The sequence below is a fragment of the Gaeumannomyces tritici genome (assembly GCF_000145635.1).
Source record: "Gaeumannomyces tritici R3-111a-1 unplaced genomic scaffold supercont2.10, whole genome shotgun sequence".
Lineage (NCBI taxonomy): Eukaryota > Fungi > Ascomycota > Sordariomycetes > Magnaporthales > Magnaporthaceae > Gaeumannomyces > Gaeumannomyces tritici.
The window spans coordinates 89559-113796 of NW_008804554.1; the positions used below are offsets into that span (position 1 = coordinate 89559).

The 24238-nt window shown below is 59.3% G+C and overlaps 9 protein-coding genes across 9 annotated transcripts; 5 read left to right on the forward strand and 4 right to left on the reverse strand.

Annotated features, from left to right (window-relative positions):
- Positions 1 to 728: 728 nt before the first annotated feature.
- On the forward strand, positions 729 to 3369 carry GGTG_12869 (class E vacuolar protein-sorting machinery protein HSE1; the record flags this gene model as incomplete). The annotated part of the gene is made up of 6 exons (XM_009230770.1): positions 729 to 771; positions 878 to 1038; positions 1127 to 1936; positions 2040 to 2112; positions 2195 to 2410; positions 2504 to 3369. 6 exons carry the CDS (start codon positions 729 to 731, stop codon positions 3367 to 3369), a joined length of 2169 nt encoding a protein of 722 aa, XP_009229034.1.
- A 314-nt stretch (positions 3370 to 3683) lies between these two features.
- Positions 3684 to 5723, reverse strand: GGTG_12870 (N-glycosylase/DNA lyase). Its single transcript, XM_009230771.1, has 2 exons — positions 5424 to 5723; positions 3684 to 5316 (listed from the first exon to the last, which is right to left on the reverse strand). The coding sequence occupies exons 1-2, from the start codon at positions 5690 to 5692 to the stop codon at positions 3969 to 3971; spliced, it is 1617 nt and encodes a 538-aa protein (XP_009229035.1). The 5' UTR covers positions 5693 to 5723; the 3' UTR covers positions 3684 to 3968.
- A 158-nt stretch (positions 5724 to 5881) lies between these two features.
- GGTG_12871 (splicing factor U2AF 50 kDa subunit) lies at positions 5882 to 8940 on the forward strand. The gene is made up of 6 exons (XM_009230772.1): positions 5882 to 6087; positions 6237 to 6271; positions 6350 to 7660; positions 7743 to 8004; positions 8085 to 8296; positions 8351 to 8940. Exons 1-6 carry the CDS (start codon positions 6063 to 6065, stop codon positions 8375 to 8377), a joined length of 1872 nt encoding a protein of 623 aa, XP_009229036.1. The 5' UTR covers positions 5882 to 6062; the 3' UTR covers positions 8378 to 8940.
- Positions 8941 to 9625: 685 nt separating this feature from the next.
- GGTG_12872 (40S ribosomal protein S13) lies at positions 9626 to 10983 on the forward strand. Its single transcript, XM_009230773.1, has 4 exons — positions 9626 to 9896; positions 9986 to 10018; positions 10222 to 10268; positions 10345 to 10983. The coding sequence occupies exons 1-4, from the start codon at positions 9695 to 9697 to the stop codon at positions 10516 to 10518; spliced, it is 456 nt and encodes a 151-aa protein (XP_009229037.1). The 5' UTR covers positions 9626 to 9694; the 3' UTR covers positions 10519 to 10983.
- GGTG_12873 (hypothetical protein) lies at positions 10642 to 12175 on the reverse strand. The gene is made up of 3 exons (XM_009230774.1): positions 11899 to 12175; positions 11197 to 11579; positions 10642 to 11103 (listed from the first exon to the last, which is right to left on the reverse strand). The coding sequence occupies exons 1-3, from the start codon at positions 12166 to 12168 to the stop codon at positions 11031 to 11033; spliced, it is 726 nt and encodes a 241-aa protein (XP_009229038.1). The 5' UTR covers positions 12169 to 12175; the 3' UTR covers positions 10642 to 11030.
- A 127-nt stretch (positions 12176 to 12302) lies between these two features.
- On the forward strand, positions 12303 to 15256 carry GGTG_12874 (coiled-coil domain-containing protein MTMR15). The gene is made up of 2 exons (XM_009230775.1): positions 12303 to 12879; positions 12959 to 15256. Exons 1-2 carry the CDS (start codon positions 12368 to 12370, stop codon positions 15027 to 15029), a joined length of 2583 nt encoding a protein of 860 aa, XP_009229039.1. The 5' UTR covers positions 12303 to 12367; the 3' UTR covers positions 15030 to 15256.
- Positions 15257 to 16602: 1346 nt separating this feature from the next.
- Positions 16603 to 19138, reverse strand: GGTG_12875 (hypothetical protein). The gene has a single exon (XM_009230776.1). It carries the CDS (start codon positions 18352 to 18354, stop codon positions 17485 to 17487), a length of 870 nt encoding a protein of 289 aa, XP_009229040.1. The 5' UTR covers positions 18355 to 19138; the 3' UTR covers positions 16603 to 17484.
- Positions 19139 to 20388: 1250 nt separating this feature from the next.
- On the reverse strand, positions 20389 to 21630 carry GGTG_12876 (hypothetical protein; the record flags this gene model as incomplete). Its single annotated transcript, XM_009230777.1, has 3 exons — positions 20389 to 20847; positions 21183 to 21367; positions 21559 to 21630. 3 exons carry the CDS (start codon positions 21628 to 21630, stop codon positions 20391 to 20393), a joined length of 714 nt encoding a protein of 237 aa, XP_009229041.1. The 3' UTR covers positions 20389 to 20390.
- A 1683-nt stretch (positions 21631 to 23313) lies between these two features.
- On the forward strand, positions 23314 to 24233 carry GGTG_12877 (hypothetical protein). The gene is made up of 2 exons (XM_009230778.1): positions 23314 to 23749; positions 24039 to 24233. Exons 1-2 carry the CDS (start codon positions 23378 to 23380, stop codon positions 24177 to 24179), a joined length of 513 nt encoding a protein of 170 aa, XP_009229042.1. The 5' UTR covers positions 23314 to 23377; the 3' UTR covers positions 24180 to 24233.
- The last annotated feature ends 5 nt before the right edge of the window (positions 24234 to 24238 follow it).

The window sequence follows — 24238 nt, forward strand, 5'->3', positions numbered from 1 at the left end:
AGCCACATTGCCTTATGGCCGTTGGCGAGTACGAACGGAGTATTGCGTGCGTTTGCCTACCTTAGACAGCCAGCTCAATGCCGTCCACCGAGACGAGAAGCTGCATCTTTGGGATGTGTATGCGCATGGCGATGAAGAGGATATAATCAATCATGGAACAGAGAAGAGGTAATGGGCGCAGCCTTTGGCCGCAGTCGCGCGAGCCAGGCAAAGAGTGTGGCGCTGCGGAGCGAGCGTCCATTTTTGGAGTAGAGTGGGGCAGGTGGCGCCTTGTCCACGCAATTCAAGGCCAGACGGGGGAGCTGATGACGCTCGAGCGGCGCTGCTGAGAAAGAGGTCACCACCCGCTCACCATTGACACAGATACCTCTGCTTGCCTTCATTCACCCAACCCGCCACGCAAACCCCCGCCTAACCTCGTTCCACCAGGGAGAGCGCCGCCCATATCTTGTTCTGACGAGACACCTGCCAGCCGTCTCTTTTGCTTCACCATCGTCCCCTTCGCTACTTTCCATCGACAGCCCAACGACAGGCGGCTGCCGAGGTACTCAGCACCAGCCGCATCACAGAAGCTTCCAGGCAACTACCTCGCACCTCCTTAGCCTGCCCACGACCGCATCTGGACCTACCACTTTCCCCAATAGGCTCGCCTCTCCTTACACTGACGAAGGCGACGAGTCCCGCGCGCGACGGCTTCAGCAATAATTGCTGCCAAAGAACCGTCCACAATGTTCCGAGCTCAGGGGGCATCGCCGTTCGATGCCGTCATCGGTAGGCAACATCCTTCGCCGGGCCCGGCCCAGCGCCCCGCGGCGCTGCCAGGCAGGCTTGTCCGAGAAACACACCCGTGCTAACAGCTGCCACGCCGCCACCACAGCCAAGGCGACAGACGAGAACCTCACCTCTGAGGATTGGGGCGCCATTATGGAGGTGTGCGATAAGGTGGCCAGCGAGCCCGAGGGGTCCAAGGAGGCCGTCCAGGCCCTCATAAAACGACTGGCCCATCGCAATGCGAACGTGCAGCTCTACACGCTCGAGGTAGGTCTAGGTGGGCGTCTGGGTTGCAGACTGCCACCGTCGCTACAGCATGCCAGCCTCCCAGCTCAGCACTGACACCTTCGCACAGGTCGCCAACGCTGTCAGCCAGAACTGCGGGAAGCCCATGCACCGCGAGCTGGCATCCCGCGCCTTCACGGAAGCCCTCCTCAAACTAGCCAACGACCGTAACACCCACAACCAGGTCAAGGCCAAGATCCTAGAGCGCACCAAGGATTGGTCCGACATGTTCAAGGATGACGCCGACCTGGGCATCATGTACGACGCATACTACCGCCTCAAGCAGACCAACCCACAGCTTCAGCCGCCCTCGGCCCCCCAGAAGAACTCGCTTACGGACGTGGACCGGCAGAAGGAAGAGGAGGAGCTTCAGATGGCGCTCAAGCTTTCTCTTCAAGAGGAGGAGCGCAAGAAGCAGGTGGCTGCCGGACCTTCAGGTAGTGGATCCGGTGCCTCGGCCGCATCAGGCGCACAGGGGGGCTCAGGAGCTGCTGGCTCCTCAGCTGCCGGCACGGCGGGACAGGCTGGCGCTACCGCGCCACTGCAACAGTCCCAAACTGGCACAACAGCTGCGACAGTGTCGAGAGTGCGTGCTCTGTTTGACTTTGTGCCCTCGGAGGATGGCGAGCTCGAGTTCAAGAAGGGCGACGTGATTGCGGTGCTCGAGTCGGTCTACAAGGACTGGTGGCGTGGCTCTCTCAAGGGCAAGACGGGCATCTTCCCCCTCAACTACGTTGAGAAACTGGCCGACCCGACCCCAGACGAGCTGCAACGAGAAGCCCAGATGGAGGCAGAGGTGTTTTCCGAGATCAAGACCGTTGAGAAGCTTTTGACACTCCTCAGTACCGCTTCCAAGGAGGAAGACAGCGAGGAAATTGCCGTGTGTATTCTCCTATACCGCGATCCCTCCCCAGCCACTGTCGCCTACCAGCACACGGCCGACAGCTTCTGAATCACTGACGCTGATTATGTTGGACGAGCAGAAACTGTACCAACAGACCTCGGCAATCCGTCCAAAGCTGATCAAGCTCATAGAGAAGTACTCACAAAAGAAAGGTTTGTTCCTCGCATCAACCTAGCAATGAGCCTTGACGAATTAAGCCTCGGTCGGTGCTAACCGGGCGCGCCACACATGTAGACGACTTTACGCAGCTGAACGAGAAGTTTATCAAGGCCAGGCGAGACTACGAGGCTCTCCTGGAGTCGTCCATGTCCCACCCACCGCAGCCCAGCTACCACCAGTACGCCCCACGCCCGCCTCAGGGCTACGGTGCCGCTCCGCCCGCTGGATACCAGCCGCAGGGGGCGCCGCAGCAAGATCCCCAGCGCTTTTATACGGGCGCACCGCATCAAGGTAAGAATATACCGCCTTCCTCTGTAGGAGCACAGGGTAGTGGATATGACATCCAAGTCGGACTCACCAGCCACTCACACTCAAGATGCTTAGAACAAGGACACTACCCGCCCTCGTCGCCACCGCCCAACCTGCGGCGCCCGAGCGGCACTCCCGGCCCAGGCGGAGCGCCATTTTATGTGGCAGGCGCAGAGGTGCCGGCGGCGCAAGCCGGGCCACCCCCTGCTCAGCAGTTCCCACCACGAGACCCGGGCCAGCGCCTTCCTTCTGCAGGGAAACAGCCGGCCCCCATCCAGACGCAGCAACCCTCGTCTCCGCCCCCTCATGGCACATATGCGAGCTATTCGCAGCCGCCCACGCAGCAGGGCTCGTACGGAAACCCCCAGGAGCTGTCGACGTCGGTTTACGACTCGCCTATCGCGTCACACAACCCCAACCAAACCACTATTCCACCGAACGCCTCCGCATACCAGGCAGAGACGTATGGTCGTGTGTCAAGCCCCTCGACGGTGCCGGCACCTCTTAGCGTTGGTGGCGGCGGCCAGCCCCAGCAACAGCCATACCAGTACCCGGCGTACTCGGGCCCGTCACAGAAGCCGCAGAGTCCAGGGCAGAACCCAACCCCGCAACAGAACCCTTACGCTGGACAAGGCTACGACGATTCGGATGCGGGCGCGAGCGCTCCCCCGCCTCCACAGCCCACATCAGCGGCGCCGCCCCCACCCATCCCCGGCGCCGGTGGCCCGCAGCGCGTCTACTCGCCCGTGCACGGCGGCCAGGGCGGGGATGCAAGGTTCACGCTGCCCAGCCGCATGGCTCCGTCGGCACCGCCCGCGGCAGGAGAGCCACACTCGCAGCCGCAGTACAAGGCGTATGTACCCCCTTCGGCCGGTGGCCCCGCCGCCGGAGCCAGCGCCCCGAGCGACTACTACAGACAACCCGGAGGTGTAAGCTACTGATGGTTGTATGGACATGGTTCTGTGTACTGTTACCGCTCGCTTTCTTCGATTTCGGTTCCTTTGCCTGTGATTGATTAGCACGAGGACACGACGGAGAATTATATCGTTCTTCCTCCCTTTTTTCGGCTGTTGTTTACCAAGATTCCTATATTTCCAACGCCATTATCACGTTCCCTACCCAAATGAAGAAACAGAAATATTCACCGAATGCAGTCCTAGCCTTCTTCCGTATGGAAAGGCATCTTCTGTGACGCTATCAGTTCTTGTGTTATTGCGGCCACAAGACCAGCCACCCGATGTGTTGCCTTTGTTTTCCAGCTTATCTCATGTTCGTATTAAGATTAGGAGTATAATTCGCCATGAGCTACCGATGCAATACAGAGACTAATGCAACTGTCAAATCACAGGAAAGATCGGGATGGCAGTAGTCCGGTTGTGAGTGTAGCTGGGGAATATTCACCGCGCCCCAACACCAGATAGATTCCCAGGTGTATATATCCCTGAACGATTCAGACATCCCCTTTTATAGTAAATTACTCCGTCCCATCTTTGTGCTTTTTTTGTTTGTTCTTCTTTTCCTCTTTTATATATTGTTCCCTTCAAGCCGCCGACCGTATCCTCTTACTCCTCCGCACAGACAATGTGGTTGTTTCACTTATAATCTCGGCCTTGACACTAGATACTTCTGCGTCTGTCCTGGCCTTGCGCTTCCTCGGCTTTGGGGTTACTTGCTCTGTAGAAACCAAGAGCTCGGTCTTGACTTTGGTTTCGATCTCAGTCTTGACCGCATCGCCATCATCATCTTTGCCCTTTCCTTTACCCTTGCCTTTGCCCTTGCCCTCACCCTTCTCGGGCTTGAGGCGGTCGGAGAAGGCGCGTAGGTTGGCGGTGAACAGGACGCTCTGGGCCCAGCCGGCCTGGGGGCCCCAGAGGGCGCGGAAGTGCTCGCCGACGGCGTCGTACATGGCCTTTGACATGGCGGCGCCCTTGCCACTGCCGCCGGAGCCGCCGGGCGCCTTCTTGCCGAAGCCGTAGTCGCGCGTGGCGATGGTCCACATGTGCGTGTCTATGGGCACCGACTCGCCCCAGCCCAGGCCCATGAGGCACACGCAGTCCGACACCTTTGGGCCGACGCCCGAGAGCGAGAGGAGCGCCACGTGGGCGGCGCGGTAGGTCGGCGCTTCGGCGGGGGTTACTGCTGCTGCTGCTGCTGCTGCTGCTACCTCGTCGTCGTCGGGTTGTTCGGTCTTGACCAGCCGCTGCTTCTGCTGCTCCTGCCCCTCGGCGCCGTCACTGCCCCAGCCAAGCAGGGCCGGGTTGCGCAGGGCGCGCAGCCAGCCGTGCGGCAGCTGGCCCGTGACCATGCGGGCCGTCTCGGCGATATAGCGGGCGCGGTAGCCGAAGCCGAGCAGGCGCAGGTTCTGCTCCACTCCGTCTGCGGCGAGGGCGGACGGCGCGGGGAAGTCGCGAAAGACGTGGCCCGCGACCATGGCGATGGGCTCGCCGCCGTAGTGGTCGCAGAGCTTGTGGGTCATCTGGGAGATGCGGGCGATGTTGTTGTTGGCGCTGCAGATGAAGGCCACGAGCGTCTCCCAGGCGTCCTGGTTCAGGATGCGCACGCCCGCGAACTTGGGCGCCTTGCGGCTGAAGTTTGCGTCCTTGCCGGACCACTCGGCGTACAGGCCGGCGAGCGAGTGCGACATGTTGAAGTAGCTGAGTAGCAGCCTCTCCGTGCCGTCGTCGTCTGCTGCTGCTGTTGCTTCTGGGGGAGGTGTGGTGGGGGTGCTCTCGGCCTCGCCGTCCTGCTCCTGCTCATCCTTGATAGCCTCAGGCGAGAGCGGTGCTGGGGACAGCTTGAGCTGCCTGCTCGTCGGCCAGGTGGCCCGGTAGTGCAGATGAGTCTCGTCTTGCTTGAGCGAGACCACGCGCCCATGGAGCGAACAGTGCCTTTGGCGGGGCATGTCAGCCATCGTTCTAGCTTTCTTTCTCTCAGAGCAGGGCGGGGGAAGCGCCGGTCTCCCCTATATCAGGGGGTTTAGGAGGTTTTTATATACCATTCATCTTGGATCTTGAGCCACCTGAAGGATTGGCCACATCGGAGCGTGGTGTCAATGCACAGCTCCGCCAGACTGACGGGCAGCTTGCGCCATAGGAGGGCATCTGCCGGCGCCATCGTTGAAGCTCCTGTCTGTACTGCTGCCGCACTGGCCATTTTCACTTTTACTCGTAAGGAGGCTTCATAGGCTAGAATAAGTGTGTCTTGACGTTGTACTTTTTTGGTTGTTGTTGTTACCTGTCCTCCTAAATGTAAATCCCATCCCATTCAGGGGCGATTGTTCGATTTCCATTTGCGCCACACGCGCCCATCGAATTGGGTTGACGCGACGAGCGCGCCGCTGCGCAGGAACAGTGCAACTGCAGGGTTGGCCCCACCAGAGATGGGACCCACACAGGTGCATGCGCGGACGCCTCCGCCAGTCCCAAAGAGGCTAGAGCAACCGACTCGGGTGCCAAAGGCTCCAGCCTCTCTCTCTCGGTGGAATTTTCGAAAGCTCCCCTGCGCGACAAGAAAGCCGACAGGGCAGGCGACGTTGTTGCAACGGCAAAACCACACAACATTCGAGCAGGCAGACCAACAGCCTAGAAGTCCCACACCGCGCCCTGCTCTGCTCTGTCCTTGCCATCCATCCGGAATGAACGGCGATAACTACTCTCGAGGTGCGTGTCCACCGTCAGCTCCGCCCTGCCGATGGAAATCCAATTCGGCCAAGCCACCGCATCGAGTCGGTCTCGAGTCGGCTTTTTGCATTGCTTCGGCGCCGGCCGCCTGAATACAAACTAACCTGCTTATTTTGATACATCTACAGACGGAGGCCGTCATGGCTCTTCCGGGGAACATCGGGTTCGTCAGCATCTCTTCATCTCGAGCTTCAAAGATCCCCCATTTGCAAACCTAGCTAATTGTACGCGACTGCGCCAGTCTTCGAGGGCCGACCGCGATGATCGTCGCGACCGAGACCGAGGCGACCGTGAGCGAGGCGACCGCGACCGCGGCGATAGAGATCGGGGCGACAGGGACCGCGACCGCGATCGAACTAGGCGTCGGTCCCGTTCGCCAGACTACCGTGGCGGCGGGCGCTCATCCCGTCGCGACGCCGGGGGTGAGCAGGATTCATACTCGATGAGCCGGAGCCACCGGGACCGTGAACGCGAGGACCGCCACGGCGGCCGAGATCGCCGCGAGCGGGACTGGGATCGGGAGCGTCCCGGTGCCTCCCGACGCGACGCGCGCCGCGATGACGACGACAGACGTGGAGACAGAGACAGGGGAGGTGACGCCTACGCCGACCGCCGCGGCGGCGGCGGCGGCGGCGGAGGCGGCCGTAGAGGCGAGAGGGAGGAGCGTCGCCGAAGCGCTACTCCACCGCCTAAGAAGCGGGAGCCGACCCCGGATCTCACCGATGTGGTTCCGATTCTCGAACGCAAACGTCGCCTCACGCAATGGGACATCAAGCCCCCCGGCTACGACAGTGTGACGGCCGAGCAAGCAAAGCTTTCGGGCATGTTCCCGCTGCCCGGCGCACCACGCCAGCAGACGATGGATTCCAAATCACAGTCGTTTGGTCACCGCGACGGTGGCCGTGATGGTCGTGATGGTGGTCGTGAAGGTCGCGACGGACGTGACAGCCACCGCGACGGCCACAGAGATGGTGGCCATCGGGATGGTCACCGCGACGGCCACCGCGAGGGAGGAGACCGGCAAAACAGCAATGTCACCTTGAAGCCGACCAACTCGAGGCAATCGAAGCGATTGATCGTAACCAACTTTGCGCCTGGCACCACGGAGGAGGCGCTTGTCGCCTTCATGAACCTGCAACTCAACGGGCTCAACGTCATCGAGAGCACCGACCCCTGTCTCTTGTGCCAGATGGCTCCCGACTCATCTTTTGCCATTCTCGAGTTCCGCAGTCCTGCCGAAACTACTGTCGCCCTCGCCCTCGATGGCATCACTATGGAAGCCGAGGACACGCCGATGGAAGGTGCCGCCAACGGTACCCCGCAGGGTCTCGAGCTGCGCCGTCCCAAGGACTACATCGTTCCTGCCGTCGTCGAGGATACGGGATATGAGCGTGGTGTCGTGTCATCTCGCGTCGTCGACACCCCACACAAGATCGGCATCACAAATCTTGCGCCATACTTGACGGAGGAGCAAGTGACTGAGCTGCTCGTGTCTTTTGGCGAGCTCAAAGCGCTGGTCCTTGTCAAGGACAGCGGCACCGAGGAATCCAGGGTACGCCTTTTTGAACCTTATTCTCCGCCCAATCGTCCTGCACAACAAGACCGCTAACATCCTTTCTTTACCAACACAACAGGGCATTGCGTTCTGTGAATATGTCGACCCCGTCGCTACTGACGTCGCTATACACGGTCTCAATAACATGGAGCTTGGTGAGAAGCGTCTTCGGGTGAAGAAGGCCAGCATCGGCATCACACAAGTGTCAGGTATTGAGATGGGAATCAACGCCATGTCCATGCTTGCCGGCACCGTTGCCCAGGACCCCGACCTCAGCCGGGTCCTCCAACTACTCAACATGGTCACGGCGGACGAGCTGCTAGACAATGACGATTACGAAGGTAAGCCCAGCATTCCCATTGCACCACGTTATCCCACGCCCTTCGCCATTTTCTTCGTCACTAACATGACCGTTCCTTAGAAATCTGTGACGACGTTCGCGAAGAGTGCTCCAAGTTTGGCACCATTCTCGAGCTTAAAATCCCTAGACCCAGCGGTGGTGCCAGGCAGTTGGCAGGCGTCGGCAAGATCTATGTCAAATTTGATACCATCGAGTCTTCGACGGAAGCGCTCAAGGCGCTGGCGGGTCGCAAGTTTGCTGACAGGACCGTTGTGACTACGTACTTCCCAGAGGTGAGCCACTCCTCACCCCCTTTTGTTTGGCTGTCGACTAACCAAGTGCTTCAGGAAAATTTCGATGTTGGCGCTTGGTAATCGTATTTGTTGATGGGCCGGTTGGCGTCGCGCAACATGTGGTTTAGCGGGCGGTATATGGGATATACGGAGAGCTTGTGCTAGGTCTGGAGATGGTCAAGACGCGTAGCAGAACCCTACAAGAGGATCCCTGACATCCCGAGCTTCTGCTATGACACCTCTTCTTGTGTATTTGGAACTGTACAAAAGCGCAGGGCTTATTTCATCGCAGCCCAGTCTGATCTTTCTTTTTGCTGTCGTTCTATCGACTAACTTGGCGACTCGGGGTCTTGGAAGTGACGGCGGTATAAAATTGCATTGATGGCACCAGACAAGCGAATCGAAAACTCCAGCGACAGACATAGGGTCAGAGGTGTATAAACGCACAACACTCAAGTCGAGTGATCTCGTGGGATACACATTTCGCCATCAGGCGACAAGCAAATCCATAACGGAATATACTATTATGTATTCAAGTTGACGCGGAGCACTGAACTGCAGAGTTGTATTTAATTTATTGCTAGGGACGTTTCGTTACGACGGCTCGTCCTACCCATACTCATCTATCCTGCCACCAGCACATTGTCCGATGAACACCTTGCGGATCTGTCACAAACCCTTTGACGCTATGGTGATAGATTGGTTTCCGAGCTGGGCCACGTGCGAATCCCCAATGAGAGAATATCAGTAGCCTAGGAGGATCTGAGATGAATGTCAGCACGATGTCTCTGAGCAAGAAAAGTTCAAGGCAGAAGTGATGGCCGCGGAATAGAATCAGAAGTCCGTTGAATTCATCGAGCCCCGAAAGGAGCCCTAACATAAGAGGTACCAGAATAATATGAATGGTTGTGATCATCAGGAGGGTTTGCGGGTGCTTGTGCCTGCGTGTCGGCAATGGCGAGCGGAAAAAGGAATGTGACTTACGGTATATGATGGGAAAGGGTTGGGGAGTCTGCTACATCTCGTCGAGAGATCTGAGGACTCCCCGGCTCTGGGGTGGCGAGGGCGCGTCGCGCCAGGCGAATCACAAGGAAAAGTGCCAGACAAGGACAAAGGAACAGAGCAGAAAAGAGCTCAGCAAGAAAATTTATGTCGGCGAGAAAAGCACCGATCAAGCTCAGACCAGGTGGGGCTGTTCCACAGAGCTCTCGCCCCCACCCACTGCCCCACCAATTGGCAGCTGGCCCTAATTAAGCGAATTTTTCCCACATCGTGCGTGCGAAACGTCCGTCGATTTCAGACATTCAACTTGCCTGACGTCTCCGCGACAAACCGAAAAAAAAAGGACATCGTCGACAACCAGGCTCCTCTCCGCCATCACCACATCAAACCGCCAAAATGGGTCGTCTTCACAGCAACGGAAAGGGAATCTCGTCCTCGGCGATCCCGTACTCGCGCAACCCGCCGGCATGGCTCAAGACCACGCCCGAGCAGGTCGTCGAGCAGATCTGCAAGCTGGCCAAGAAGGGCGCCACCCCCTCCCAGATCGGTGTTGTCCTCCGTGACTCGCACGGCATCGCCCAGGTCAAGGTTGTGACTGGTAAGTGCAGGCGCGGGGCGGACGGCGTCGGGAAAGGAGGAAGCTGGTTGCCGAAAGACGTACTGACAAGCGCCCGTTTCTCTTAACAGGTAACAAGATCCTGCGCATCCTCAAGTCGAGCGGTACGGTTTGAACGAGCCCACCCCCTCTGCCGAAGCCCGAGGGCGACACATTCGAATGCCGCCCTCTGGCCCGCGCGCCATCACACCAAAAGAAACAACACAGCGGGATCCCGTGCTCGGTAGCCCCCCGCGGCTACAGGGACGGGGTCTCTGCGTTGATGCCTCTGCTTGGTCATAGACTGACGGAGTGATAATTATTCCAGGCCTCGCCCCCGATATCCCGGAGGACCTGTACATGTTGATCAAGAAGGTTGGTGCCGACTCCCAGCGGCGAACTTGTTGCTTGTCAAACGTGTGTGCTGACTCTTCCCACTCCCCCCGGCCAGGCTGTCTCGGTCCGCAAGCACCTTGAGCGCAACCGCAAGGACAAGGACTCCAAGTTCCGCCTGATTCTGATCGAGTCGCGTATCCACCGCCTGGCCCGCTACTACAAGACGGTCGGCGTCCTGCCCCCCACCTGGAGGTACGAGTCCGCCACCGCCAGCACCATCGTTGCGTAAAGCAGCGTCTGTGTGACGGGCGTGTGGGGGAGGGGTTTGCGAGCGCGGCGCGCCCACTCGGCCGTGCGGCTCGGCATTCCGGTTTTCTTGGCTGGGACGGTCACAACGGAGTTTGGGGTGGTTATGGGTTCCTGCAAATGCATTTGGAGCGACAAGTTCGGAAAAGGCGCAGAGGCGCCGTGCCATGTTCCCGGCGCGGGTCTTTTGTGTCACTTGGGGACGCCAAAAAATGGCAGCTCCGATCTATAGGACTGAAATGGAAGAAAGTCCTACCCTACAATGGTGTCGTTGAGAAGCAATCAACTCCCTAACCCCGCCGCCCAAAGCTGTCTGTCTGCGTTCATATCTGATTACGCGCTAGTGTTCAGGGCCGTATGTGTATGGACCGCTTGCATCCCCCGTCCTGGTCTTGTGATACGTTGATACATTTCGTTCAGAGTGCGGTCCATCGTGGTTCCCAGTTGCTACCTGTAGTGTCCTGCGTTGAACTCGAGTTCCGATGCACGGTCGACTTAGACGGCGGGCTCAAGCTCCTTCGAACGCTGGAGTAGGAACTCTCCCAGTACTCGCAAGGGGTCCTTGGGCCTAATGAGTCGGTGGTTAGAACTATGGTGGATGAACACTTCACTCACTCTCATTCGGGAATCATTCGGGAGGAACGGTGGGGGGGAACTGAACTGTTCTTTTGCGATGAGCTTCATGCCCTCCAGCAGGACGCCCGTGACCTTTGTGTTGAGGTAGCGCCTCGCGGGGGCGCCGTGCGGGGTGGCCTCGGCGGGCATGACGAAACCCGAGTCGGGCGGGTGCTGCGACGTGGCGCGCGAGCCGGCGTCCGGGTTGGCCGAGCGCATCGTCGGCGTGCCGGTACGCGGGGGCGGCAGCGGCGACGAGGCCGCCGTTGCTCCCGTGGCCGTTGCTGTTGCTGCTGCTGCCGCTGCTGCTGGCTGGGCCGCCGGTGATGGTGCAGTGGCGGCGGCGGCGGCGGGCGATATCGGTTGCGGTTGGTTCGGGAACTGGGGCGATTCGGTCGATATCGCGGCGGCACCTTGGGTTGCGGAGAGCTGTGTGGGAGGGGGTGAGGGTTTTGGTTAGATAGGGCTGGCGTGTTTGCTTGTTGTGTGACGTGGGCAGGGAGGGAGGGATCACGAGGAGAAGATGTCGATAGTAGGAGGTGGTTTGCTTGGTCGGAGGCTTGGTTGGATGTTTGCATTTGGCGTCTGGGGGCCGCACAGCAGATGGGCGATGTATATAGACGACTATGCCATCTTGCGGCGCCCGCCGAATTTCCACTCGGAGACCATGTCGCGGGCGGTCGCATGGCCATAGCTAGGGTACGGGCACTTAAAAGAAGTCAAGGGGTATCTGGCAATGGCAGCTTACACTTGCGAGAGCACCATCCGACGGCGCCACGCCCGTCGCATCGGTCGTCGGGGGCGGCGCCGTAGCGGCCTGGAAAGCTGCCGCGGCCTGGCTGATATCCGGCTCCTGGTCGGCCGCGGGCGCAAAGGCTGCCCCGTCTTCGTCCATGGGGTCTGGCTGTGACATTGTACTACTCGAGGGGCGCGGATTTGCCCTGTATCTCTGATAATGGTTGGCGACGGGGGCAGTGATGGGGAGGGGTTCCGTGCGGATGGGAGCTGTTCCCAGCATCCACTGGTTTTAGCAGACATTGAGTTCCATGCATTATTGCGAGGTGGGGCACACCCCTGTACACACTCGGAGCTGCCTAGCACGACAGCACGTGCTCTCGCGTCCCTCCGTCGTCCCTCAGCTCAGCTCCTCATCTCCCGACGCGTTTCGTCTGCCTGGCGAGACTGAGCTGGTTGCGACTTGCCCCTCTTTGCGAACCATGGATGCTTTCGTGAAAAGGCTTTCTCCTTCAACTCTTGCAGGGGGAGCAAGAGCGTCCAAGCGACCCAAAACTGATGTCCCTAATCATGCCGTCGGTAACGATGAGGAGACACCAAGAGAGTCTGGCGATGACCGCGCCCGGCCCTCGTCCCGCCCCAAAGCATATACGGACGTGGAAGCGGATACAGAGGCGTCCGAACTGGGCCTCGGGCCCGACGTCGACGACTTCAACACCCCGTTCGAGAGCGCGCTGCCGCCTCCATTTGAGGCAGGCCAGGACGCCGTCGACACGTACGAGACGGCGAGCGGCACGGAAGAGGCCCTTCTGGAGGACACGCTGTCGGCGAGGCTCGAGGCGAGGAACTGGGTCAAGGGGCGGAGTTCCATCTATGTGGACGCCTTCAACCTCGCGCTCGAGACGGTGCTGTCGGACGAGGCTTGCCTCTTTGACGCGAAGGAGACGGCCGTCTTCGACGCCTGGAGGGCGCTCGACTACGGATCCCAGTACCTGTCGGTCTACCGCCGCCGCCCGCCCGCCCGCCCGCCAAGAAGCCGATGGTCGCTGACAGCAGAAACAAACCGTTGCTAGGTACGTCCGCCTCTTCCTGCGCAAGACGGCTGCGTGGCACCGCTCCGGCTCCCTGGCCTCGTACTCGGACGTTGTGGACCCCGCAGCCGCGGTGCAGTCGCTCCAGGAGTGCAGAAAGCTTCCTACCGGGGTGCCTCTGGACTGCCCAGATACTCCAGCTTGTGTAGAGCCAGAACGGGACGCCCTGGGCGACACATTTGCGTTTGCCGACTCTTCCAGTGACTTTGTGGCCACCGTCGAAGAGGCTCTATCCCTACTGAATCTCGACGAGCTCAAGGTGCTGGCAAAGGAGTGCAAGGTGCAGGGTCGGAACAAGGCCGAGCTACAGAAGGCGCTGTGCCGTGCGAGCTCTCGGCAGGTGTCCCTTGCCTCGGTCGGCCTGAGGCGGACCAACACCGGCGGGTCTACCCCTGACGTGGCCGAGTCTCCCGAAAGCCAAGACCGGGAATCAGGCAACTTGAGCCACCGTGCTAGGCTTCTCGGCAATATTCTTGCCGTCACCGGCCCCTGCATCAGGCTCTCGCCTTTGGTGTTTAAGCTATTCGAGAGGGTCCATCTTGTCTTTTATAGGTCGACCGAGTGGACTGAGAAGTCTCTGACCACGATAATCCTCGCCAAGATGTCGCGGAGAAACTTCCCCGAGTATATAGTGTGCAGGTCTGCCAACATATTCACTTCGCGGCGCATGCTGTTGGAATTCGAACAGGCGGTTAGGACCCAGTTCGAAGTCGACAAGATGCTCGAGAGTGGGCCGCCCGGTGAGGCAGGCTTCCGCGAAGTGGTCCGCCTTTTCAGCGGTGTTGCGCCCCGGTGGCGCGAGCTCTTGCGGGAGGAACAGGTCAAGGAGGACCAGGTCTACGACGCGGGCGAGGGTTGTTACCTCCGCCGATTCAACGCGGCCCATGCCTTTACTCGCATCGCCCACAAAACCGCGTATGCGTATGGGCGTCTCCACGAGTACAAGGAGGAGCACGCCCTGCTTACGGAGCTTCTCGACCAGCGGCTTTTCCACATGGCCCGGCGCGGGTCGTGGTACCAGCGCAAGGCTCTGCTGGAGGAACGCTACATGGTCGAGGCCGAGGACCCGAGCCTGGTCGCCGGAGCGAAGCTCGAGCAGGAAAGGAAGCGTTGGCGGCGTATCGCCGTAGCTACGTGCGAGACTGCGCTGGAGGACCGGGACTGCCACCTGATATTCCACTACGACCTCCAGAAGCGGCTCGTGAAGCTCGAAAGGAGGCTTAAAGTCCCACGACGGTTGCAGCATGATTTCGGACATGTGCGCTTGAGGGCACCCGAAGAGCACACTATCGAGGGCATTCAGGTCATCCGAGATCAGGAGGCCGGACCCGGGAAGCTGGGGCGCGGCCAGAGCACCAAAACGATATGGATAGACGAGCACGAGGACGGGGCGGAATGCTCGGTCGAGGAGATGTGCCTGTCGCACTACCGGAAGCAAGGCTGGAAGGGCTACCACGCCGAGGGCGGCATCCTCCGCACCATCTTCGCGTACCTCTTCTACGACATACTCTTTCTCTACATCCCCAATGTGTTCCAGACAGCGTACCAGGCCTGCCCCCTGGACCTCCACACGGACGCCTTCTACGCGGCGCGGGCGAGCGAGATCAACCACCGGCTGGTGGAGATCGGCAACGGCGGGGCGGCGGCGATCCTGCGCCGGGTGCACGAGCGCGAGCGCGAGCGGCGCACGTGCGTGGTCGGGCTGAACTGGGACTTTGCGCTCGAGGACCTCGCGGAGCTGGTCGGGAGCTTCGGCGGCGAGGCGCTCGCGGCCGTGTGCAAGGTCATGGCGCAGGAGTACCGGCAGCGCGGGTCCGGGATGCCCGACCTGCTGCTGTGGCGGGCGGGTGAGGTCATGTTCGCCGAGGTCAAGAGCGCAAACGACCGGCTCAGCGACGCGCAGCGGCTGTGGGTCCACGTGCTGACTGCCGCGGGCGTCCGCGTCGTGCTCGCGCTGGCGACGGCGCGCGAGGCCCGGAACTGCGCCGCCGCCGCCGCTGCCGCCGCGCCAGGGCGAGCCTGTGGGAGGGGTGGTGTGGCAACAGTGGTGTGAGGTCATATCAGGCGGCCGTTTCTTCTATAAATGGAATGGAACACATGAGCGAAGCTTTGAACTCTGAAACACGACCATCCAACCCTGGCCGGTGCCGCTGCAGAGGGGAACGTGGTCTACTACTGGGCGCATCGCCAGGTGTTGGTACCTGCTTCGCTGGGAAGCACCCGTGTTTCATCTCGGGCTGCGGGATCGCGGGATCCACGCCAGGGGAGGGGGAGGGGGAGGGGGGAGGGAGTGGAGGGGAGGAATGGAGGGATGGAGGGATGGAGGGAGTGTGGGTAGGGTAGGCGCGGGCTAATCCGGTGACCTTCGGGGAATATTCAACTGTCTGCTATGGGTAGAGCTGGCCGCCTGCCTAGGTACCTACATACCATACCCTACCTGCCCGGCCTGCCATCCATTCTGGACACGGCTGCCTCTGCTTGGTTGGTTGGAGGGTTCGTGGGTGTGACTTCGGAGCGGAGCCACGGCCAATCACCAACCTTGGACCTGGAGATTGGCGACGAGATCGAGGCAGGGGGGGTGTTTGTGAGTCTACGTAGTAGCTATGTATCATGTGCTCTTTGCTATTATTATCTCCATCACTTAATTTTTTTCTCCTCTCGAGTCCTGTCGACAAATTGCGATGCCGTCAACAGCGAACTGACGATAGCAAAGGAAGCTGAGAGGTGCCAAAATTGGCATCATCGGCTTGGTAGCCCTTGATTGGGCGTCCCGGTGGCGGTTCGTCCGACACAAAATTGGCAACAACAGAAAAGAAAAGAGAAGGGGGGAAAAAAAAAAAGAGACCTCTTCCTCTGCTGCTGCTGCTGCTGCTGCACATCACACGTCAAGGGCAGCCTAGACCCGGCGCTTAACGTGCGCCCCCGCCCCAGCCAATCAGACGCCGCAGGCCCGCGGGCGTGCAGCTTGCGTCCTGTTCGTTCCTTTGCATGCATGCTGTCTGCAGCACAACACCAGCCAATGGTGGGGCGTGGAAGCGCGTGCTTCTGGAGGGGGGGGGGGCCCTGACAAGTCCGGCGCTTAAACTGCCATCCACACCACCCCCCCTCACCCCCTTGCCATGCGCGTGCCGACGACGGCGGGCGACCAATGGCGCGCCGCTGCCCGCTTGCTTCCCACCGCACCGTCGCTCTCCCGATCTGGGATGGGTGATGGGATGGGATAGGATGGGATGGGTGCGGCACACACCCTTCCTTCCCTTCCCTCCTCTTTGTGCACATTCCCATGCCCCCATGTCCCATCCCAATTCTTTTCAAGCTGTTGTGATGTGCTGTGCCGTCCTTTTTTTCCTTTCTTTTTACTTTTTTTACACATGACCCGCCCGAGGTGGGAAGGGCCATGTATCAGTGTAGAAGGGGGAGGGCTAGCTGTCCCCAATCCCACTGTCCCGCTGGTACGTACTCTGCAACGTCATCCGCCTCTTGGATCTTGGATGGCCGAAGAAAAGGGCCCGCCGGTGATCGCCATGTCTCCAGTAGGTCACCGAGGACGAGACCGCGCCCACTTGGCCGCGCACACGGCTGAATGGCGTGCCCGCGACGAAAATCAAAATAAATAAACAATCAAAAGGCAAATGTTATGTTTTTGTGTGTATTCGTGATTCCCACCAGTCAGCGAGTTCGGAGGATCGGATGTGCATGTACTATCCCATCGACAAATGATATCGAAGCGTAGATGGTATGTACCTGGTGGACAGAAACAGAGACAGAGGCAGTTGGGTTCGAGTATCGTGTTGGGACTATGGCACAAGATCGAAACACAGGCGGGCTTCAACAAGAGCCCAATACAACGCCGCCAAGAACTCCATGTCATTCCCAAGCAAGTGAGAGGTTTGGACAGCCGTGGGCAAAGTCGACACCGCCCTCTCTTGCTTTTGACCAAGATGCCCTCCTCCGCTTTTGACCCTGCACCGACTCCGTAGTTCGATGGCAAAAAGAGGGAAGACGAAAGAAACAGACAAAAAAAAACAGAATTCCTTCCCACCACGCCCATCAAGTACGCCAGACGCTGAAACTTCTCATGTTTGCCATCCATCATTCATGCAAGCCAAATGCTGTGTGTCCAGCATTTGGCGGGGTTGGTTTGGGGGGGGGAGAGAGGAGGGGTAATAAAAAATACGGTTAAGAAAAAGGCGTTGGAGGTTGTTCGTGTGTGCACAAAGGGTCGAGCAGTCTCGCTAGGAGACGAGCCCGGTCCTCATGCTGGTATCATCTATAGATTTGACGGTCGATAGGCGGTGGTACGGGGTCGTCGCTAGAGTCATGCCCTTGGTTCCGGTATCGTCCGGTGATTTTGGTGCTCGGCGCTCGAGCGTCTTCATATGCGCACCGTCAAGGGCGCTTGGTTGTGTTATGAACAAACGGAATGATTAAATGGCGGGAAAAAGGGTTGGTAGATGTCGGCAAGAATGCGAGACGATTAATCGGTTGGCTGTACAACAGTAACAACCTCACTGGACTTTCCTCCTCTTTCCCTTGGGCGCAGGGTCCATGCGCGGGGTGTAGGTGACTGTCCTCGTGACCACCTCGCGGATATGCCTGACGCTGGTGCGGGGTGTTGCCGCGGCCTTGCTGCAGCCTTGGAGGTGGCCGTTGCTGCTGACCTTGTTGGCCTCGTTATACCTCCGCGCCTTCAGCGCAGCTTCCCAGTCGAACGGGGAGCGCACAGAGCGGGCGCTGAAGGGCGACTGGACGGGCGAGTCGACGTTCCCTGTGGCTGGTGAGGGCGGAATCCTCATGCTTGCGAAGGTGGTGGCGCCAGTTGCGGGGGCGGACAACGGGTGGTTGGCAAAGGGTGATGCGGGAGCGTTGGCCGGCTTGGCCGTCGGGGACTTGTGGATATGGTCGCAGTCGCATGAGCACTCGCTGGCGTCGCTGGTTGCCGTCGACGGTGCGCTGTCGATCAGCTCGCCGTCGGTCCTGTCCTCGGCCGCCTCGTCCGACGAGGGCGACTTTGTGCTGTCGTTGGACTCGGATGACGACGTCCGGCTCAGCTTGGACTTTGCGCATCCGGCAGTCGGCGGCGGGCTGGCCAGGACGGGGCTGGCCAGCTTCAGAAAGTCGAGGTATGCGATAGGCGGGGTGATGGGCGTCTTGGCCAGCGCCTCCTCCGTCTTGATCATGGCAACGGCGCTGAATGGAGAGGCCATGCCGGCCGACGGGAGACCGGCAGACGGCAGGCCAGCCGAAGCAAGCGGGTCGCGCAGCACGGCCGACAGCGGCGTCTTCATGGAGACTGCCGAGGCCAGGGCTTCGGCAGGGAAGGACGCCGTGACGGGCGTGGTGAGCGCCGGAAGCTTGGGCTTGGTGGTCGAAGGCATGTTGACGAGTGTGTTATGCCGGTGATCAAGGCTATCAAGGTCCAGTCAAGCGAATGACTTGGAGAGCAACCTACGACAGGATGGAACTGTCAAGCCGACTTGCCCTGGAGGGAAGGGGAGGCAGGAAGAGTCGGCAGTTGTGGGGGGGAAAGGATGGAGCAGAGGAGACGAGAGGGCGGGCGGTTGGTTATATTAGGAACCGGGTGCGGTTCGCCCGGCGGTAAAGCAAGCAGCGGGCTTGGTCCGGAGGTGAGGCAGGCAGAAGGCAAGGGAGACAAGGTACCTAGGGAGACAAGGTACCTCGACAAGGTGGGCAAGTGCCACGAGCCAGGGGTGGAGGCAGGACGAAGCGCCAGTGGGTACTTGTGTCTGTTGCTGTCCCTCCCGGATCCCCGCGCGCCTGGGCGGGTCGTAATGGGTCGTAATGTGATCCGAATCGATGGGTCGTCGGGGGTGGCAGGACAGGGGAGCGAGAGTGGGAGAGAGGGCGCTGACAGGGTTGATGGTGCTAAAAGGGAGGAAGCGCGGGCAGAGGTGGGGGGTGGGCTTGTTGCGTGCCACCAGGGCGCGCTGGTTGGCTGATGGGCGTCTGGCGCTTCGGCGGGATCGCTGAGTAGGGGTCTGGCCCGTGTTGTCCCTCTGCGGTGCGGTGCTTGTGCTTCGAGCCCAGGTAGGTGCGTGTAGCGACAGGTAGCTACAGGTTGCTAGCTTCTCACTCAGTGTTAATTATCCCTCTTTTGTCTCTTTGGCGCCTGTCATCCGGATGTGATTGGCTAGCGGAGCGCTCCAGACAGACGGCCCAGCGCCAGAGCAGGCAGGGTCCAGCAGGCAAAGCAGGCAAAGCAAAACAAGCCGAGGAGGAGAACAAACAGAGCAGTCCACCAAAACCGACCCCGGTCCTGGCGTGCGTGCATTCGTGCGCTCCCCCATCGAGATGTGCTGAGACGTGCTTTAGCCCTGCATTGCAGTTGCTGCGAGCTCGGCCGCCGCCTGTGTGGGCGCAGCCGCCTGGCGGTTGGAGTGACTGGCACTGGCTGGGCCTGGCTGCCGAGCTGGCCAGCGTACGTGCCAGCCCACTCGCAGGTGCATGGGCTAGGCAGGGCATGGAGGGTAGAGGTGGAGGGTGGATACAGCCAGCCGGCGGTACATCTAAAGTACCAGCTTGTGCCGCCTGGAGCAAGCACACACTTGGGGCTGGGGTTCCAGGCGCTGTCCAGTCGGGTCGCGTCCGCCCCTGGCTGGAGTCGCTAGCTCCGTTGGCCGCCGTCCCCTTTCTTCGTCTCCCCCAGCACAGGCTCTGGCGGGCCGGGTCGAGCGATGGGATGGACTGAAAGGCCGGGCGACAAGGCGATGGGATGGGATGGGAGCCACGGAGCGCAAAGAAAGTCTGACGTACCTAGGCACTGGGCCAGGGGAGGGGCCGAGTGAAAATGCCCGGCGTCAAGCTGCACGCTGCACGACGCTCTGTGTCCAAGGATTGGCCGACGCGCCGGGAGCCAGCGACGTCGTGGAAGCAAGTGCCGGGAGCCCAGTCTGTGATTCGCCAGCTGCCACGCCCCGCGACGTGATCAAATCCTCCCCAGTCTGCGTGCTGTGCCCCAGAGGTCAGCCATCGCGCGTCCCTCAGGTCTGCCGGGGGAGGGGGCTAGGGGGCTGGACATGCTAAGGCCAGCTTGGCTAGCCTAGCCAGGTCCTGAAGCAGCCATTGAGAGCACATTGGGATCGCAGCACCAACCTGGAAAATTGAAGAAGAAAAGTCGATCAGTGTAGCGCCCCACTCCAAGCGGGGGGTTCGACGCTGGTTGGCTGTCCGGCAGGCCTTCGTTAGCGCTGATCAAAGTGCCCTATTCTTAGCCCACGGCCCCGTGATTGGCCTGCAGCCATGACCACCTCAAACCCCCAGGTATTGCTGCGCTGCTGCCACGGGCTGCCCGTCATATCGACCTCGTACCTCGTTTGCCTCTCGTGGCGTCTTCGGAGAGGGCGACCTGGAATGACGGTAAAAATAACAGCAGCGGCCCGAGACAGCCCTTTCGCTACCGGTCTTGGGTGGTGCGGAACAGAGGGGGTAATATTGATTGATGATGGGCAATCTCGATGTGGTAGGTGCTTTTTATCTGGCTGCGGAAGGAGGAAACTTGCTGACTCGAGAAAGAATCCAGCCAAAATATGATGCGGAGATGGAGATCGAAAGGGGAAAAGTAAGAGAAAGCAACCAGGAGCCGATGTGGTCTACACTTCTTGGAGTTGACCACGTCGAAACCGAGGGGGGGATATCGCTCAACATATACGATCCTAAACTCCCACCTCCATCGAAACTGCTTCGATACAGCTCTATCCTCCTGCCGGCGGCTAATCCACCGGCCGCTCAGTCTCCGTCCCCACGCGACCCTCGTGGCGGCCGCGCTTGCCAGGCCCTGTCGTAGCCGCCGCCTGTTGAGTCGGGAGCCGCCAGGAACAGACGCAAGCGTGTCGGCGCCGTCGTCCGCATGCCTATGGCCACCTTGCCACACCCGCGCGGGTCCTAGGGGCGAGGCCTGCGTCTGTCCAGGTGCCCCGGGGATGCTGCAGCACCCCATTCGCGGGCGCCATGGGTAATTGGCCATTTTTGGACTATGCTCGCTAGTTCCATCTGGCGAACACCAGCTTCCAATCATTCCGTGGGAAAGGGTCATGTTGCTCGTCCCGCGCCGGCGCTTCGGGAGCTGTGCTTGCGATGCCACGGCGTACTAGACGATATAGTCGCTTGCTCTAGCATCCACACCGCCGGCTTGAGGCGGTTATCCTTCCTTCCATCGCTCATATCCACCTCCCCCTTGGTAACTTACTCGTGGATTTCACTAGCAGTCCCGCGTGACGTGTGTTCCTCGGACTCCATATGGAGCAGTCCAAGTTCTCGCCAGGCCATGTCGTTGAATGGTCCAGGGTGAAGGATCGTCCGCGGAGGTAGGTTCATGCCATACTGGCTGTCCGTACAGTCGCCCGGTTGAGGCATTCTAAGGGCTTGACTATACTTGTGTGGTGGTAGATGAGGCCACCACACTCTGGCCATACTTCACGGGCAAGGGCTTGCACTTCATATAGACCACCGCGTAGTCCTTGAGCGATAGGCACTCGTATGGGATACCGGGAGGGACGTTGGAAGCAGGAGATGTGACATATGATACGTGTGGACATAGAGTGGTCTAGCTAGTATATACTAACCTGCAGACTTCTCATTAACGTCGGGCCAGCATGCATGGCGTCCGTCTTAAAGTTACCGGTCCAGGTAGCCATCACTTTCACAGGGCGATGCTGAAGCAAGCCATCTACAGATGAACTCTTGAGCTGTCTACCTGCCCAGTGATCTGCCTTGGCCGACAGGTATCTCGAGCAAGGTCTAACACTAGATACCATTAATCCGACATGTCTTTCTCCCAAGTATATAGTGTGCATATTCGGTCGACGCGAGCGACCGCTACCAACCCCAGCCCACCTTCCCTTCATGTATATCTCAGCTAGGTATATGACATTCGATTTCATCTTTCACCCAATGCGTTTAGATATATTGCGGCTGCCTCCACACGCACGCATCGCTCGCATAGAGCCAAACGTAAGCTCGCCGTTCAATATCTTGGTACATTGGGTTATTAATTGCGAGTCCCTGTGAGGACATGGATCAGTGTTCGCTGCGCTTCCCAACCCACTTCCGCAGAGGCAGTGAATGGGCCGATGGAGTGTCAGGCCAACAACATGGCAAAGATTGATACCGACTATCCATGAACTTGCAAGACCCACCTCTGATATTTCTTGCGTGTCTCGTCATATTAGACATGCGCATAAGAGTGCGTAGGACATGACTACTCATCATAGTCTCCTGGGCCCAAAGCAGGCATGCAGCAACAGAAGATGATGGGTGGTCGTCAAAATGAGGGGATGGCGTCGGATTACCTGCCTGCACTTATCCGCCTCGATATCCTCCTTCCATCGCTCAGTTACTTTATCTAGTTGTCTCTACTTGGATGAATGCGCCTATCTGTTACTTATCTGCCTGTTCGGACATGTAGTTACCCCTTTGTATTTTACTGTGTCCCTCCCGTTTTCTTCTAGTTTTTATTGTTTTCCTGGTTGCTTTATCTCGTCAGCGGCCGGATCGCTGTGCTACTGATACTCATTAGCCGGCCACCAAATGCAATGGCAGTGTGCTCAATGGGGATGTTCATGATGTATACGGCCAACGACAAAATTAAATCTGACCAAACCACCATAAACCATGCATATTTTGAAATTGGTACAAGCGCTTATATCGGAAAGGAATTGTCGAACGTGTCAACATCACATTGAGATACGAAATGTCCATAACATGAGATATTGGATTTGCCTTCCGCCGACAATCCGATACGGGCCAGGTCCGCACACGACAACACAAGCGACTGTGATAACAATGTGCTGGTGTCCAAAACGGGGATTCGAAGGCTCCTCATTCGCCCCACAGGACCTTGCCACATTTGGACTGGGAGAAACATGGGCGGCATGAGTGAGTCACGGGCACGGCAGGTGGGCGCAATTCGGCGGGTGGAACTTGGCTGCTTTCAGGATTTTCCGGAAACAAGCCAATAACAGGCCAAGAAATGCAAAAAGGCCCAGCCACTCAAATAAATTGAAAATGCGCACTTTTCGGCCATTCATATGCCGCCAGCCTAACCAGGATTTGCAGAAAGCCGGCCCATAATTTCAACGAAATGTGTGAAGAACTGAAAGGCGACAGCAGGCGGCAGCAGGCGCACATCGGTTGAGAGGCAGATTGCGGTCCGGAGCGAAACAAGGCCATGTCAACAAAAATAAAACGGCCAGGCAGATCTCACCGACATTTAGGCGCACGCGCATGGCTGCTGTCAGTCCTGCGTGCTGCAGACAGGGGCTCCCAAGCAGGCTGGAGCAACTGACGCAAACCCTCGAGGCGGTGTTGGGAGTGAAAGGCAACCGCATCCAAGCCTGGGGGTTCACGATGGATGACGGGCCGTCATAACGTCCCCGTCGTACCATGGCTCACGTCGCACGCCCAAATCCGGAGATTTACCCTATTGCGGATACTGCTGACGTCTCGGCGACTGGGAGGAGCCTGCTAGAACACCCGGTGGTGCAAGCGCCGGGCCTGGGAGATTTTCGTGTGACGCCATGCGAAGGAATCCACCTAAATCTAACGGACATGGGGAGGAGGCGGCCGGAGAGACTTTGTTTCATCTGGCACTCCCTCCCATGGGTGGTCATGTTGTCTGTCCAGCTCGCTTCCTCGGATGCGCGCCTGTGTTTTCCTTCCAGCTGCCGACATCCTTGCGACGGCGATCTGTCGCGTCTCCACCTCGCGATCCCTTTTGCCTGCGACGCGATTTGGGCCCCGAGGGCTCGCGTCCATGTACGTGGGCTGAGGTACACAGTAGACAAGAAGCTGCACATGATGCAGGCGTCCGCCTCCGCCGGCAGCCGCACAGCCCACCTCGTGATACTCGCTCGAGGAACGTCTTGTGTCGTAGTGCACCAAATGTAGCCAAGCCCAAAGGTCAATTTGATGTGGAGGAAGCTTCGCTTGCGCGCGCACTGTCGTTGGCCCTCCTCTTCCATCATCGCCTGCGAGGGTCCCCCAGCCCCCCGCGCGGTCGATCGCTCGACACGAGCCAAGGACAGGCCTCTGCTGCCGCCTTTAGGCCGCCAGCGCCCATCCGGAGCGCACCGCCATGCCCCAGTGGGGCGGCCAGGCCCACCGGCGTAAGGCTGCGACAGCAGCGCAGCAGAACCTGATTAGCCGACAACAGAAAAACCTGCTGGCGCCCCACTTGGATGGCTGATTCATCCATTCATTGGCGTAAAAAGACTCTGGCCTGCCCTCAAATCATCTTTCGACTCT

Coding starts and splice junctions, on each gene's coding strand:
- GGTG_12870 (XM_009230771.1), bottom strand. CDS start 5,692: ATGGGATGGGATTTACATTTAGGAGGACAGGTAACAACAACAACCAAA. Junction 5,317..5,423: donor CTCAAGATCCAAGATGAATG/GTATATAAAAAC, acceptor GCCCCGCCAAAG/GCACTGTTCGCTCCATGGGC.
- GGTG_12871 (XM_009230772.1), top strand. CDS start 6,063: ATGAACGGCGATAACTACTCTCGAG. Junction 6,272..6,349: donor GCTCTTCCGGGGAACATCGG/GTTCGTCAGCAT, acceptor CGACTGCGCCAG/TCTTCGAGGGCCGACCGCGA. Junction 8,297..8,350: donor TGACTACGTACTTCCCAGAG/GTGAGCCACTCC, acceptor CAAGTGCTTCAG/GAAAATTTCGATGTTGGCGC.
- GGTG_12872 (XM_009230773.1), top strand. CDS start 9,695: ATGGGTCGTCTTCACAGCAACGGAAAGGGAATCTCGTCCTCGGCGATC. Junction 9,897..9,985: donor CCAGGTCAAGGTTGTGACTG/GTAAGTGCAGGC, acceptor TTCTCTTAACAG/GTAACAAGATCCTGCGCATC. Junction 10,269..10,344: donor TGTACATGTTGATCAAGAAG/GTTGGTGCCGAC, acceptor CCCCCCGGCCAG/GCTGTCTCGGTCCGCAAGCA.
- GGTG_12873 (XM_009230774.1), bottom strand. CDS start 12,168: ATGCTGGGAACAGCTCCCATCCGCACGGAACCCCTCCCCATCACTGCC. Junction 11,580..11,898: donor CGGATGGTGCTCTCGCAAGT/GTAAGCTGCCAT, acceptor CCTCCCACACAG/CTCTCCGCAACCCAAGGTGC. Junction 11,104..11,196: donor AAGCTCATCGCAAAAGAACA/GTTCAGTTCCCC, acceptor CCGACTCATTAG/GCCCAAGGACCCCTTGCGAG.
- GGTG_12874 (XM_009230775.1), top strand. CDS start 12,368: ATGGATGCTTTCGTGAAAAGGCTTTCTCCTTCAACTCTTGCAGGGGGA. Junction 12,880..12,958: donor GACTACGGATCCCAGTACCT/GTCGGTCTACCG, acceptor AACCGTTGCTAG/GTACGTCCGCCTCTTCCTGC.
- GGTG_12875 (XM_009230776.1), bottom strand. CDS start 18,354: ATGCCTTCGACCACCAAGCCCAAGCTTCCGGCGCTCACCACGCCCGTC.
- GGTG_12877 (XM_009230778.1), top strand. CDS start 23,378: ATGGCTCACGTCGCACGCCCAAATCCGGAGATTTACCCTATTGCGGAT. Junction 23,750..24,038: donor CCCCGAGGGCTCGCGTCCAT/GTACGTGGGCTG, acceptor TGCCGCCTTTAG/GCCGCCAGCGCCCATCCGGA.